This window comes from Castor canadensis, chromosome 11 (genome assembly GCF_047511655.1).
Source record: "Castor canadensis chromosome 11, mCasCan1.hap1v2, whole genome shotgun sequence".
Taxonomy (NCBI): domain Eukaryota; kingdom Metazoa; phylum Chordata; class Mammalia; order Rodentia; family Castoridae; genus Castor; species Castor canadensis.
The window spans coordinates 11,408,021-11,422,492 of NC_133396.1; the positions used below are offsets into that span (position 1 = coordinate 11,408,021).

Here is a 14,472-nt window from a genome sequence, read left to right on the forward strand (position 1 = left end):
GTAGCACTTACATTTTAAAAATGTTTGTCTTAGGTTTCTTGGAAGAACATGCCAAAAAATGAGAGCACCGTCAATTCCTGGGATGGGCTTTTAGTGGCTGTTATAATGGTAAGAAATAGCAAAAGTTGTTTTTGTGCATTAAACTAAAAAAATACCTTTTAGTCAGATACAGTCATAACTGTTATATCTTCTTTTAGCCTTACCTGCAATGTGTCCTGTGGATTTTCCTATTACAATACTACGAGAAAAAACATGGGGGCAGATCAATAAGAAAAGATCCCTTTTTCAGGCCAGTTAATTTTCTACTTAAATTTTAATGTTTTTAGTATATTTACTAATTGTGCAACCATCACCCTAACATAATTTTAAAACAGTTCCAGCACTGTTTTATACCCATCAGCCGTCACTTTTTGTCTTTCTTCCCATGCCCTTAAACCGCTAATCTACTTTCTCTGTGAGAGTTGAGCTGTTTCCACATTTTTGGCTCTTGCATTATTGCAAATGTTTGTGTACAAGTATTTGTGTGGATGGGTATTTTCATTTCTGTTAGATACATACATCAGGAGATTGCTGGGTCACATAGTGACTCAATGGTTTTGCTTGTTGAAGAATTGCCAGACTGTTTTCCAATGTGGTAACAACATTTTATGTTCCCATTAAAAATGTGAGGGTTCTGATTCTGAGACCTCTTTGCCAATACTTATTATTGTTTGTCTTTTTAATTTTAGCCATTGTAGTAGGTGTGAAGTGATATATCCTTATGGTTTTGACTTACATTTCTTTACAATTCTTGATGTTGAGAACCTTTTTATATCCTTATTGTCCACTTTAGATCTAAGAAATACCTATTCAGAGCCTTTGCACATTTAAAAAACTGGGTCAGTTGTCTCTATATTACTAAGTTGTGAAAGTTCTTAATATATTTTAAATATAAATCCCTTATCCAACTGTATGATTTGAAAATATTTTCTCCAATTGTTTTAAATTTATAGAAGAATTATTAAAATACAGATACTGGTAATAAATTAGTTGTGATTTTCTTTCTTTTAATTCTCATATTTACATATTTATTTGCTGAGTATCAGTGTACTATAAAATATTGAAATGTACAGATGAATGTATAATGGTTATTAACCACTAGATATTTCCCCATTCATTGAGGAATTTACTATCTGACTCTTCTTCCTCCTTTTCCTACCTTACTGTTACTAAAACTTGGAGAAGACTCCAGCATCCACTTGGCTAATCTTCCTAACACCCTAACTCCCCACACCCCCAAATTTCTAATTTTCTCCAAACCAGTTTCTTCTCCACTGCAATCATTTATTTGTGTCAGAGCCATAAACTTTAGCATCCAACCACCAGTAGCATCTCATCTTTCTATCTCTCATTTTATTAATCCTGTTGGACTTTTCCTCCTATGGTATCATATCCTTGAGTTTTCCTATTCTCCTAGTGTATCAACTAGTCTAGCCATTACTCACTCACCTGATTCATCACTTGAGCCCCTTACAGCACCCTCAGTCTCTTTGACCTCGCTACTAAAAATCATCATTGTTGGTGAATCTGATTATATGCTGGGGAAAAATAGCATAAAAGAACATCTTGATGTGGTACACATTTATCCCATAAGAAATCACCTCTGTTTTGATGCTGTTTGGTCCCTGTCACATTTTTCTAGTGGAACCTTCTTATCTCTTTGATTTCAACAGGTATCCCAAGTTTTGCATTTCTTCTCTTCCTACTTCCCAGTGAAAGATCTTGCCACCTGTCTCTAAAGAAATAGATTATTATTTAGAGCACTTAATGTCAAATAATGAATGGATTTAGATAATACCATGTAAGTGCTGACAAGCAATGAAAAAGTCATTTGTAGTTCCACCTTTCAGAGATAACTTTAGATCTCATGTTGGTGTGCTATTTAAAATCATTTCTCTATGCAGTGCTTACATTTCTTACAATTTTAGTTATTTGAGGATCTACTATCTTTATATACTTAGGACACTTTCAAGAAAGTCCAAAAATAAGAAGTTTCCAGAACCACCAAACAATGAGAATGAAGATGAAGATGTCAAAGCTGAAAGACTAAAGGTCAAAGAGTTGATGAGTTGCCAATGCTGTGAGGAGGTAATTTAGTCTTTAGGGTTAATTCATATTAAATGGGAAATTGTAGTCCCCATTTTGCAGGGATTCATCTGAAAAATGTTATTCTTTGCATATGAATAAATATAAAAACATTATTCAAAGAAAAATATGATTTGTCAACTTATTTTTTAATAAGTATAATTTTAGTCATAGGTGGAAATGTGTTTGTACACTACCCCTTTATAAGCAGACACATTTCTCATGAATATGGATATGAGGTTTGTGTAGTCTGTCATGAAGTGATGATGCACATGTATTTTGTAACTATCTTTTAAATCCACTTTCCATATTAGAAACCAGCCATTATGGTAAGCAATTTGCATAAAGAATATGATGACAAGAAAGATTTTCTTCATTCAAGAAAAATAAAGAAAGTGGCCACTAAATACACATCTTTCTGTGTAAAAAAAGGTTGGTATTTATTTTTAGTTAACTTTTTCAGAAGAGTTATTTCCATTTTTACCTTGATTTGAGTATGATGATTTTTTTTTCTTCTTTCAATTTCTGTAGGAGAGATCTTGGGACTGTTGGGTCCAAATGGTGCAGGCAAAAGCACAATTATTAATATTCTGGTTGGTGATATTGTACCAACTTCAGGCCAGGTATGATATACAAGAGTGGGATATGTTGATTATATTTACATTTTTAATTAAAATAAATTAATTAATGAAAGATTAGGATTTTGATGTTCAAACTGTATGTGTTTTTAGTTTTTTAGTATAGCTTGATGAAATTAGATGTTTTTGGTCATCTGTGAAAGTAATACACAGGGTAAAATTTTAAGGCAAACACAGGCATATGATTATTTCTGTTTTCGTAATTATTACATGCATGAGTCATTTATCCACTTATTTAGTGAAAGAGACAGTTATATTAATTTCAGGAGATATGGAAGCTAGTCTTGACCATCAATTAGTCTTCAGGTATAAGCATGTCACTACCACTTCGTGGAAACTTTCCAGAACTGTCCTGGTCCCATTTCCTGTTTCTCTCCCCCTTGCTTACATCACACTGGCTACATAGATCCATCGCTTTCCTGGAAAATAACAGACATACTCTTTACGTTGGGCTTTTGCCTGAGCTGTTTCCTATATTAGCTATATCTTATCTCTAAGAACCTCAAATGACTAAATTCACTTAACTCATTGGCTCAAATGTCTTGTTTCAATGAGGATAAGGCCACTGATCATTCTAGTTAAAGTTGTAGCTTACCATCCTACAGTATAAACACCCTTTTCAGCCAAGACACTGAACTCCAACTTAGCTGTTTATGTCCTTCCATCATCAAAAAGCAGTAAAAATCCAACTTGATATTACTCTGGTTGTAGGAAGGGTTTGAATTAATCCACTTTCTACTTGCTTCAAAATATAAATTAAGCAAAAATATTCATTTAAAAATTGCTTTGTATTTATATAGGTATTTCTAGGAGATTACACTTTAGATGCAACTGAAGGTGATGACTCCATTAAGTGTATGGGTTACTGTCCTCAAATAAACCCATTGTGGCCAGATATTACAGTACATGAACATTTTGAAATTTATGGAGCTGTGAAAGGAATGAATGCAAATGATGTGACAGAAGTAATAAATCGGTAAAACAATTGTCTTTAGATTCCTTTTATTTCTTTTTGGTACTAGGGTTTGAACTCAGGGCCTAAACCTTGAGCTGCTCAACCCACCCTTTTTTTTTTGTAATGGGTTTTTTTTGCTGGCCTTAAACTGCAATCCTCCTGATCTCTTGCCTCCTGAGCAACTAGAATTACAGGCTTGAGCCACTGGTGCCCAACACAATTTTAAAATTTCAAAGCAAGCATATCTAAGAATGGTCATTACTTTTTTATGTATTCTATACAAAATTATGGTTGCTATGAAAAGGCAATTTATTCTAATTGTTGAATAATATACCTATAAATGTCATGAAACTTGCTGTATTGGGATTGAACCTATGGCCTTACACATGCTAGGCAAGTTACCTACAACTTCAGCTGTTCCCCTAGCCCTTTTGTTTTTATTTTGTTTTTTTTGGGACAGGGTCTCCCTACTTTTTTTTGCCTAGGCTGGCCTTGAACTTACGATTCTCCTGCCTCTGTGTCCTGAGTAGTTAGAATTATAGGTTCACATCACCAAGCCCAGCTATGAAACATTTTAATTAAATTATTTCATCAAGATATTAATTTGTTTACAGTGAAGTAACTGTAAACCTATAGTAAATTGTAGGATTTTCTTTCCTAATTATACTATGCTTTAACTAAGTAATTTTTCTAGAAAAAAAGGGCAATTATCACACACAACTTATATTTATTTTGTGTTACCTATTTTGCAGAATAACAAATGCCCTTGATTTGAAAGAACATCTTCAGAAAACTATAAAGAAACTCCCTGCAGGAATCAAGCGAAAGGTACTTTCATTGAACAACAAATACATCTATTTTACTGAGACTTTATTGCGTGTTACTATCTTGATAGACTTCTGTATATTGAAGTCTTATTATCCACCTCCTCTCTTTTTCTTTCTATCTAGTTATGTTTTGCTCTAAGCATGCTTGGGAATCCTCAGGTCACTCTATTAGATGAACCATCTACAGGTATGGACCCTAAAGCCAAACAGCACATGTGGTGAGTATGACATTACAAACACTTGAGATATGTTGTATTACATTATACTTTAGAATAAAGAAATATATACTTTTTAGATTAGTTATATATATGTCTTTATTTAAAATCCTATGTAAATAATAAAATGGTAATTAAAAATTAAGTGCTTAGGGAGTGGCTCCAATGGTGAAAGTGCCTGCCTAGCAAGCATGAGGCTTTGAGTTCAAACCCCAGTGCCAGAAAAGAAAAAATTAAGTGCTTAGGTTTCTAGAAATTTCCTTGACCTTTTTAAACTATCATATTATTCTTGAAGTGTTCATAATATTCTATAAATTCTAAAATGGAAGTGAAGTATTTGGGTAATTATTAAAATAAATAACTCTGCTCTCTGAATAGTTTTTAGAAGTTTTTTCCCATCATATAAGTTCTCTTTCTCATAATAATATTGTCTTGGATTTATGTTGCCACTCTTTCTGGTAATTTAAGTACTACTAGTTGAATGATTCTTTGAGAATCGATTTCCATGTTTACAAAATGAAAGGTTACGTTTCAATAACATGCTAAAGTTTCCTTATGATTTTATAGCTGCCTTTCTGCTCACACAAACAGGCATCAATTTTTATAATAGTGCATTGGTTATGTACTTTTGAGTGTGGGGGGTGGTCCTGGAGATTGCAACCAGGACCCAGGGCCTTACACATGGTAGACAGATGGTCTGTCACTTAGCTGTATCTCTGGTCCCTTTATTATACTTTTAACTCATAACAAACATTTGATATCTTGGAATTACTTTGCATTGGACGAGGAAAAATGAATTCGAATAGAAAAGTCATAGTTTGTCAGAATATGATATGATGATGAATATGATGTTTGATATCAACATATTGATATGTTTGATATTGTTGATATTGATATTTGATAAGTTTTAAATTAACCAAATAGTTGATTTTTAAAACCCATTATTTTCATTAACAAATAGATGTATTCCTCTTCTTTTAATTTTACTTATGTTTTAGGCGTGCAATTCGAACTGCATTTAAAAACAAAAAGCGAGCTGCTATTCTGACCACTCATTACATGGAGGAGGCAGAGGCTGTCTGTGACCGAGTGGCAATAATGGTGTCTGGGAAGTTAAGGTAGATGTCTAAACAACATGTCTTTTAGGGAAGGAGAGTGAAAGTGGATTTTGAATGTGGTCTTTTCAAAAACTTAAGAGTAATTTAAATTATTTTAAATGTTAAAAACGTTTCTTCAAGTTTTTGAACCAGTTAATTTTTTTATAGACATACTTAGAAATACGTTATTTTCCCAAAATATGGCTGACTACTTGCATTTGGGATTGGCAGTAACTTGGAATGTCATTTCCAGGCGTGGTATTTGTTATTTAAAAAGTTGTTAGGCATTGTGTCAGATTGATGAGTTCATATTTATATAAGTAAATGATTGAATTAGTAAGGGCCAAGAGGTAAATCTTCCTTACAGAATGATTCCAAGTGATGCATGCAGATTTCAAAAAGGGGAAGCTTAATCTCCCACACCTCAAGTTTTAGTTGAACTTAGACAGTCTTCTCTAAAAAAGTAGACTATAAAAAGGAAAAACAGTAACTTAATACTGAGAAGCTGACACGTACCTTAATTCAGCAATGGTGTGCAGATATGTACCCCTGCTATGATATGTGATAAGAAGGGTAGGTGCTTCAGCTGTGTGATATTCTGTCCAAAACCCATAAGCCCAGTCTAACCATGAAAAATTTATTAGACAAACCCAACTTGAAGAGCATTCCAAAAGAGCATCTGACTGGTACTTCTCCAAAACTTGTAAGTCATGAAAAAGAAGGAAAGAGTAAGAAATTGTCACCAACCATTGGAAACTAAGGGGATAATAACTAAATGCAGCATGGCACAAAATCCTGGAATAAAGGTGGACCACTAGTGAAAGACTGGTAAAATGCAAATGAAGCCCAAACTGGATAAGGAGTGCGTGCACTATGTATTGTTGCTACAACTTTTCTGTAAATGTAACAGTTTCCCAGCATAATTTTGTCTAAAAATAGGTAGAGAGTTAAGTGAGAAATCATTCTTTGAAACGGTCAAGCCATTTTGGATCTAATCTCTCTTTTAAAAATTACTTTAGATGTATTGGAACAGTACAACATCTAAAGAGTAAGTTTGGAAAAGGCTACTTTTTGGAAATTAAATTAAAGGACTGGATAGAAAACCTAGAAATAGACCGCCTTCAAAGAGAAATTCAATATATTTTCCCAAATGCAAGCCGTCAGGAAAGGTAAAAAAAATTTTAAAATGTACTTACACTTCTTTATACAGTAATACTGATGAAAGGTTGTATTAAGGATTAGAGGAAAATCCTCTTTTCAGTCATAGGTTATATCTGTATCTGTATATATCTTACTTCAACATGTCTGTATTATCACCAGTATAAGACTAATGAAATCTGATGAATAGAATTTTATATCTATTTTAGTTATGCCTTTTAATGTTTGATAGTATTTATTTTTTGAAGTTCTTATTCAGTAATGATGATAGTCATTTTACTCCATGAATTCTGTCATTTCACACAATTGTGTTCACATTGATATCAAAATAGATGAAGAGTTTCATTTTGAATTTAAAAATATTTTAAACGTTGGTTTCAGAATACAGTAGTAGCAGTTTTTCAATTGTCCTTTAATTTATCTTACTTTATTTATCTTTGTTTTCAGTTTTTCTTCTATTTTGGCTTATAAAATTCCTAAAGAAGATGTTCAGTCTCTTTCACAATCTTTTTCTAAGCTTGAAGAAGGTAAGTAGTGTTTGAGAAATATTGTAAGATAGCTCCCAAATTATGAAAGAATTCTATCTAGAAAGGTTAGAACTACAGAGTCAGTTTATTATTGAAACCATGACAACTATGAAGATAACTTTTTGTTCATTTATTGTAAGATACAAATACAAATGGGATATTGTTCAACAATCATTTCATAATGTAAACCTTCTGTAATCTTTAATGGATATTGCCACAAATTCTCACACTTGAATCTATAGAAATGGTTACCTTATCTCTCACCAGTTTATTCCAACAACCAGGGGCATTGTTTCTTTTCTTTCTTTTTTTTTTTTGTAGTAATACTGGAGTTTGAACTCAGAGCCTATGCCTTGAGCCACTCCACCAGCCTTTTTCTGGGATGGGTTTTTTCGAGATAGGGTCTCATGAACTGTTTGCCTGGGCTGGCTTCAAACTGCAATCCTCTTGATCTCTGCCTCCTGAGTAGCTGGAATTACAGGCATGAGCCACCAGCGCTTGGCTAGCATTGTGTTCCTTAAATCTTTACTTCCTACTGGGCCATATAAGTAGCAATGGTATCAAGATTGGTTGCAGCAGAGAGAGGAGAGAATTCATGTTGCAGGCAGGTGGGCACTAAGTTTTAAAAGAACTTTATTGAAGTCAGGTATTTTAAAAATAAGTGCTAGGTATAATAAATACATGCTGGTAGCAGTAGAGAGAGTTGTGTTCCTGGACTGTTCATAAATAAGTTATTTTATGTCATTTATAAACTGAGAAACAACCTATATTTGTTAATAAGGTTTATCACTGATGCCTTTCAAAATAAATACAGAATTTTTATGATTCTTATTTATGTACTTACTTAATACAGAAAGATTTCCTTATATCCCACATATTCTCTTAACAGTTATGGACTAATATTTTTTAGGCTGAGAGCACTAATTATTTTTGTGCCTGGAATATATGCATTCATGTAGTCAGGTACAGTTTCTGCTTTTCTGGTGATGAACTTTTGAGCTAATTAAGGATGACTAAAGGAATGAGTATAATAGCCAACATTTGGTATTAGATTAGATTGCTAAAGAATCTGAAATAAATATAGACAAGCTTATGGAGATGTGACCAATACTCAAATGCCAGTGCAAAAAGCAAGAACAGGCCACAGTAGAGTTAGGGAGTAGGAGATAAAGAGCAGGGATGAAAAGAAAACATGAAAGAATAATGAGGAAGAAGATAGAAGAGGAAGGAGGAGAAAATGTAGAAAAGGTGAAAAGACAGTTAAACATGAATTGCTTACAACTGCAGAGGAATTGCAGGCATGATAAAGAGATTGAGAGAGGAAAATAACATGTTTTAGCAGCTTCAAGTTTAAATGACTTGTTTGCCGAGCTTTTTACACTGTTGTTTGCCGCCTTAGTAGTGACTGCCATTTCATTTTTTTAAAAATGTTAATAGGTAACATAGTATTTTTTTATTTTAATAGCTAAACATACTTTTGCAATTGAAGAATACAGCTTTTCTCAAGCAACATTGGAACAGGTACTATACAGTTAGATTTTAAAGAATTATTCTACATTAGAAAATATCTAATAGCAATTAGTTAAGTTTATATTAGAGGGGGAGAGAAATTGTACCATTATTACTGAATTATTGTACAGTAATCCATTTTTTGTTTTTTAGTGTTATGGGAGATTGAACTCACAGTCTCGTGCTTGCTCAGCAAGCACTCTGCCACTTGAGCCACACACCTGCCCTTTTCAGTTTTACTTTACTTTTCAGATAGGGTCTTGCACTTTTGCCAGGGCTGGCCACAAACTGCAATCCTCCCATCTCTGCCTTTCAAGCATTTAGATTACAGATTTGCACCACCATACCGGCCAGGAATAATCTTAAGCTTTGTATAATTTTAAGCAACCTTATGTTCCCCATTTGTTTCGTTTGTCTTTTTACCAACTTATTTTTAAATATTTTAGATTGACGTCATATTTGTATACATTTATGGGATACAATATGATGCTTTGAGATATATATATATATATATATATATATTCACACACACATACATGTTTTTCAGTTTAGTAAAGAAAGTAACTCATGATTATGGCATTTTGTATAAGAACAACTGAAATTGCTTAAACATTTTAAAATTATTTTTGAGTGCTCCTTGATATATTAATCAGACAAATAATTCATTAGTCATCTAAACAACCATTCATCTTTGCATGTGATGAATAGTGGAGATAATTTGTTTTGTTCAAATAGTATTAATGTCATATCATTTGATACTTATTAATATCATTAGATATGGCTTACACCACTTCTGATTTAGTTAAAAGTCCTCTGTGATATTTAATACTTTATTCATTTATTTCCTTTCATCTAGGTTTTTGTGGAACTCACCAAAGAGCAGGAGGAAGAAGATAATAGTTGTGGGACTTTAAACAGCACACTTTGGTGGGAAAGAACACAGGAAGACAGAGTAGTATTTTGAATTTGTGTTGCTCAGTCTATTTATTGATACTGAACTTATTTTTTCACTTTAACTTTGGTTTTAAAGGTTCATTATTTAAATAGTAGCTAGAAAAACATGAAAGTACTTGGGATTTCCTAAGCTCCTTCATTGCAATGCTGTTAAGTTTGGCTTTCCTTTAAATAAAACTGATGTATAATTAAGATAACGTGCATGCTTCTATCTGTAGTATATTGGTTGTATGTCATCTTTTTCACTTTTCACAAATAGTGTTTATGAATTTATAATTTAAAGAATTGTTGCTAGGATAATTAATTTTGTAACATAATTATGTAATATCCCAGTCTAAAGAGTCTTACTATGTAGTAGATCAATGTGTAGATTTATTTAGTAACATACCTCATATCATTTTAGAGTATAATGGAATATAAATAAACTCTTTTACAGGTTAAGTTAAAAATTAGAAATAGACTATTCATAATTCTCTTTAATAAGAACCAGAAATTTATCCTGTGACAGAGTTACAGTAATGTAATCATATAAATATTTACTTATACAACCCATGTATGTATCACGGGTGTGATATAAATAATGTTAGTTGACATTATATTCCAACCAGACATAAAAATCTTAGCTTTGCAAAAAACAAATATACTGGATAGCGATTATTATGTCAATAACAACCACAACAGAAAGATTTGGTGCTGTGGTGCTTTAAGTAGGCAAGCCTTCAGTGAAGTTGTTAAGGTTGGTAAGGCTTAATTAACCCTATTGTGTAATTAGACACCTGTGATTTCAGGCTCGGCAGCTGATTGAAGTAGTGCTCCTTTTTCAGTACAAGGCACAGGACCATTATACTCCTCCATTGCTTTGGCAATGTCTGTATGCATCCTTTAGAGATCTACTTGAACTGCTGTCTCAGAGGTACTGTAATGAATCTAAAGGAGTCATTTTACAAGTCTCTGCTTGGATTTTACAGCCCTCAGCTAAGCTCTTCTCCTTGTAAGATTGAGTTAGTAGTAGCTTGCCTCATGAAATCATCTGTAATTTTGGAATCTTTACATCTATCTAATGGTTGCTACGTGAAAAAAAATCAAGACACTGAGAAAATCTTTACCTTTGTAAATAAATTAATAAATAGCATATTGTATTATCTGAGCAAGTCATTGCTAAATGGTGCCATAAATTTAAAGACTTATCTTTTAGTATTTAATATTCATGTAAACACCTAGGGACATTTCTTTTGGGATGTGATTTTGTAATTATGTGTAACATTGAAAACATGCTTAATGCAAGGAACAAAACTGTATTTATTTTATACTAGGGCAGTCACTGAAAAAGACTTTTTAAAAAAAAAAAACCTGACCATTCGAAGAAAGATGTACTATTTAAAACTAGAGTGTGACTGCTTTTCCATGTAAATTGGTCACTTTCACTTAACTTTTATGAGTGTGTGATCAATGCAAAGTAAAATTTTTTTCCTACAAAGTGGAAGTTGAGATTATGCTTACTAATCAGGTTCTTATCTACTGTGTTTATTCAGTTACTTTACTATTTTGTATATGAATATATACCCTTGTAAGCATCTTGCATAAGAGATTTGAATTAATTATTTTTAATTTTTACATGCTCAGAGTGAATATATTTTGATCATGAATTAAGATATTTGTAGGGAGGTTGAGTTCCCTTTTTCATAATAACAATATCTTCTAACTCAGGAGAAATACAATTTAACTAATTCCCAGGAAAGCAAAGGTGAGTGAGCTGGAAAAAAAAGAAAGTCACATAGACATGCATTATTATTTACAGTACACAGTTCATGTTGTTGCACATATATTTATTTTCAAATGTCTTAAAATTACTAATTTTAGTATCAGTAATACTCCAAATCAATACAAGTAAATAATAAGTACATATGTTAGACAAAAGATGGAAAAAGTAGCATCACCTATTTAACATATTTTCCATCCGTGATCAAATTTTAAAAGTGAGCAAAGGCTGGGCTTTGCTGAGTTACTGATGGATAAGGCACCTATCTTCAACAATGAGGAGCCAACCAGTTGATAAGAATGAAAAACATTAGGAGTATATTTCACATTTCATTTTGTGGGTTCTTTATCATTTTTTCCAGTTTATTCTGTGTGAAAGGCTGTGGGTTTTCTTTAAAAGCAATTTTTTTCCTTTGTGTCTGCAAAAATTATCTTAAGTTTGGGGTTTCGTCATTAAAAAATTTTAAAAGTAATTTCTTTAATTCAACAAACATTTTAGTGACTGTTTCCAGCAATAGATTTGTTGGATAGAAGAATGACAAATGACTATCAATTTTGGACTTACAAGATCTCTACAATCTAGTAGAAAGAAGGTAGTTGTGTACATAGCCAGCTAATATGACAGATGCTGTACTAGTAGGACTAACAGTGTTTTTACAAGCACAATTAATTCCTTCTAGGGTAAGCATTAAGTGTTTTATTGTTATTCAGTTGTCACTCAACATTTTATTCTGACTTGCTTTGAATTTGTTAAAATAATATACTGTATTTTCAAGTAATATAAATAGCATTGATTTTTGTAAAAAGAGAAGTGCTTATTGCCGATGTGTTTTTAATATTGCTAACATTGGGTTTTCATTTTCTTTCCCAAAATAGCATATTATATAAAATGAAAGAATTTATTCTCAGGTGAATTATTTTTATATAAACTATTCTTATAAGGTCAAAGTTAACTTATTTCTTGTCCATATTGTGACATATGTAAGTAACTCAATGCTGCCCATTAAGATAAATGAATGTGCTTATTTTATTAATAATAAGCTTTAAGTTAGAGCTGAAAATTTAAGACAAACTCTTCATTTTGTGTACTGAAATGGATTCATCATTATTTAGTGTTGATAACTGAATGGTGGCTCATATTAAACTTGAAGAAAAACCTGACACTAAAATTGTTAGTAATTTTTTTAAGTATTTGAGGGGAGTTTTCAAGTATAGAACATTAACAATAGTGTGTTTTAATTCACATTCAGATTTTAAACTTAGCTAGATATGTTAGAGTTCTTTTTATCTCGTATTTTGTACAATATAAATAATTTACTTATACTTTATTACATTCAACAGACTAAATTATCCCTTATTATTTAACACTACTTACATATTTATCTATTTTAAGCATTTTTAATAAATCTAGTTCTTTCAGACATTTAGGCAATATTTTAGTTTTAATGAAAAGGTTTTTTCCAAGTACCTAAACAACTCTTGCAAATCAAAGAAATTGCCTTTTTAAATTAAGCAAATCAAGTGCTCAAGAATTTAAAGCATTCTTAATCTAGACAACTAACTGATTATAAAACTTTCTACCATAATTACACAAGTACAGGATTTTTACATTAAAACATTATCGGTGCAATAATTTAATTTTTTACCACATCTATAATATACCTTCCAAAGTTACAAATTTGCTAATAAAAGATGGCCCATTAGGCACAAAAGTTTACTCTTCTGATACTTGAGACCAAAAGATAGGTACTAATTAGGTTTTTTGGGTAATGATTAGGACAATCAAGAGCTATCTGTAAAGTACATCAGATGCTGATGTAAAAATACAACCTGGATCTGCCTTTAAGACTGAGCTGGTGACTGCTGCACTAGCCCTTCTGTATGTTCAAACTTTGATTTTTGAGCTTGTGGCTGTGATTAACCTAATGTAAAAGTTTCAGGATTTTGCAGCTCAGTATTTTCCCCTAAAACAAGATATCACTTAATTTTAATGTCTTATTTAATCTAATAGATAATATTCTTAAAGACTAGCTAAATTAATTTATTTGGGTTTGTAATTTTATTTCCTTCTGTTTCATAATTCTTTAAAATTTATTTTAGTTAGCACATAATAATTACACTGATTAATGGAATACAGTGTGACAATACTGTTCGGGGTAATTCTTTTTTCTTTCTTTTTTTCTCTTGGTTCTAGGGATTGTACCTTGTGCATGCCTAGTGCATAATAAGCACACCCTGTACCACTGAGCTATAACCCTAGCTACTTTTTGTGTGTGTGTGTGGTACAGGGTTTGAACTCAGGGCCTACACCTTGAGCCACTCCACCAGCCCTTTTTTTTTGTGATGGGGTTTTTCGAGATAGGGTCTCATGAACTGTTTGCCCAGTCTAGCTTTAAACCTTGATCCTCCTGATCTCTGCCTCCTGAGTAGCTAGGATTACAGGTGTGAGCCACTGGCGCTCAGCTCCCCCCACCAGCTACTTTTAATTCTTGTAAGTGTCATTAGCCATAATACTATGGCTAGCTTACTGACAGAATGATGCCAGTATTGCATTAGACCACCTTATCTAATTGTTATTAATAAATATATTTTATTCACATAGTTGTAGGAAAAAATAATTGAGTGCTTGTTCTCATTTACATATTCATTAATAATTAATTTAGCCTAGTTATATTATTGACATTTTTAATGTAATAGTTATGATAGTGTT

General features: G+C 32.2%; 1 protein-coding gene across 2 annotated transcripts in view; it reads left to right on the plus strand.

The window, feature by feature from the left end:
* Abca5 (ATP binding cassette subfamily A member 5) overlaps positions 1-12,923 on the plus strand; it is a 64,302-nt gene extending 51,379 nt beyond the window's left edge. For both annotated transcript variants that reach the window (XM_020183458.2, XM_020183460.2), the window contains exons 27-39: positions 34-108; positions 198-289; positions 2,001-2,127; positions 2,439-2,556; positions 2,656-2,747; positions 3,563-3,738; positions 4,470-4,545; positions 4,668-4,762; positions 5,758-5,877; positions 6,876-7,025; positions 7,462-7,541; positions 9,007-9,062; positions 9,907-12,923. In XM_020183458.2, coding sequence (XP_020039047.1) covers positions 34-108; positions 198-289; positions 2,001-2,127; positions 2,439-2,556; positions 2,656-2,747; positions 3,563-3,738; positions 4,470-4,545; positions 4,668-4,762; positions 5,758-5,877; positions 6,876-7,025; positions 7,462-7,541; positions 9,007-9,062; positions 9,907-10,014 — 1,365 coding nt within the window. In that variant the 3' untranslated portion in view covers positions 10,015-12,923. The remainder of the gene's footprint in view (positions 1-33; positions 109-197; positions 290-2,000; positions 2,128-2,438; positions 2,557-2,655; positions 2,748-3,562; positions 3,739-4,469; positions 4,546-4,667; positions 4,763-5,757; positions 5,878-6,875; positions 7,026-7,461; positions 7,542-9,006; positions 9,063-9,906) is intronic.
* Positions 12,924-14,472: the final 1,549 nt, after the last annotated feature.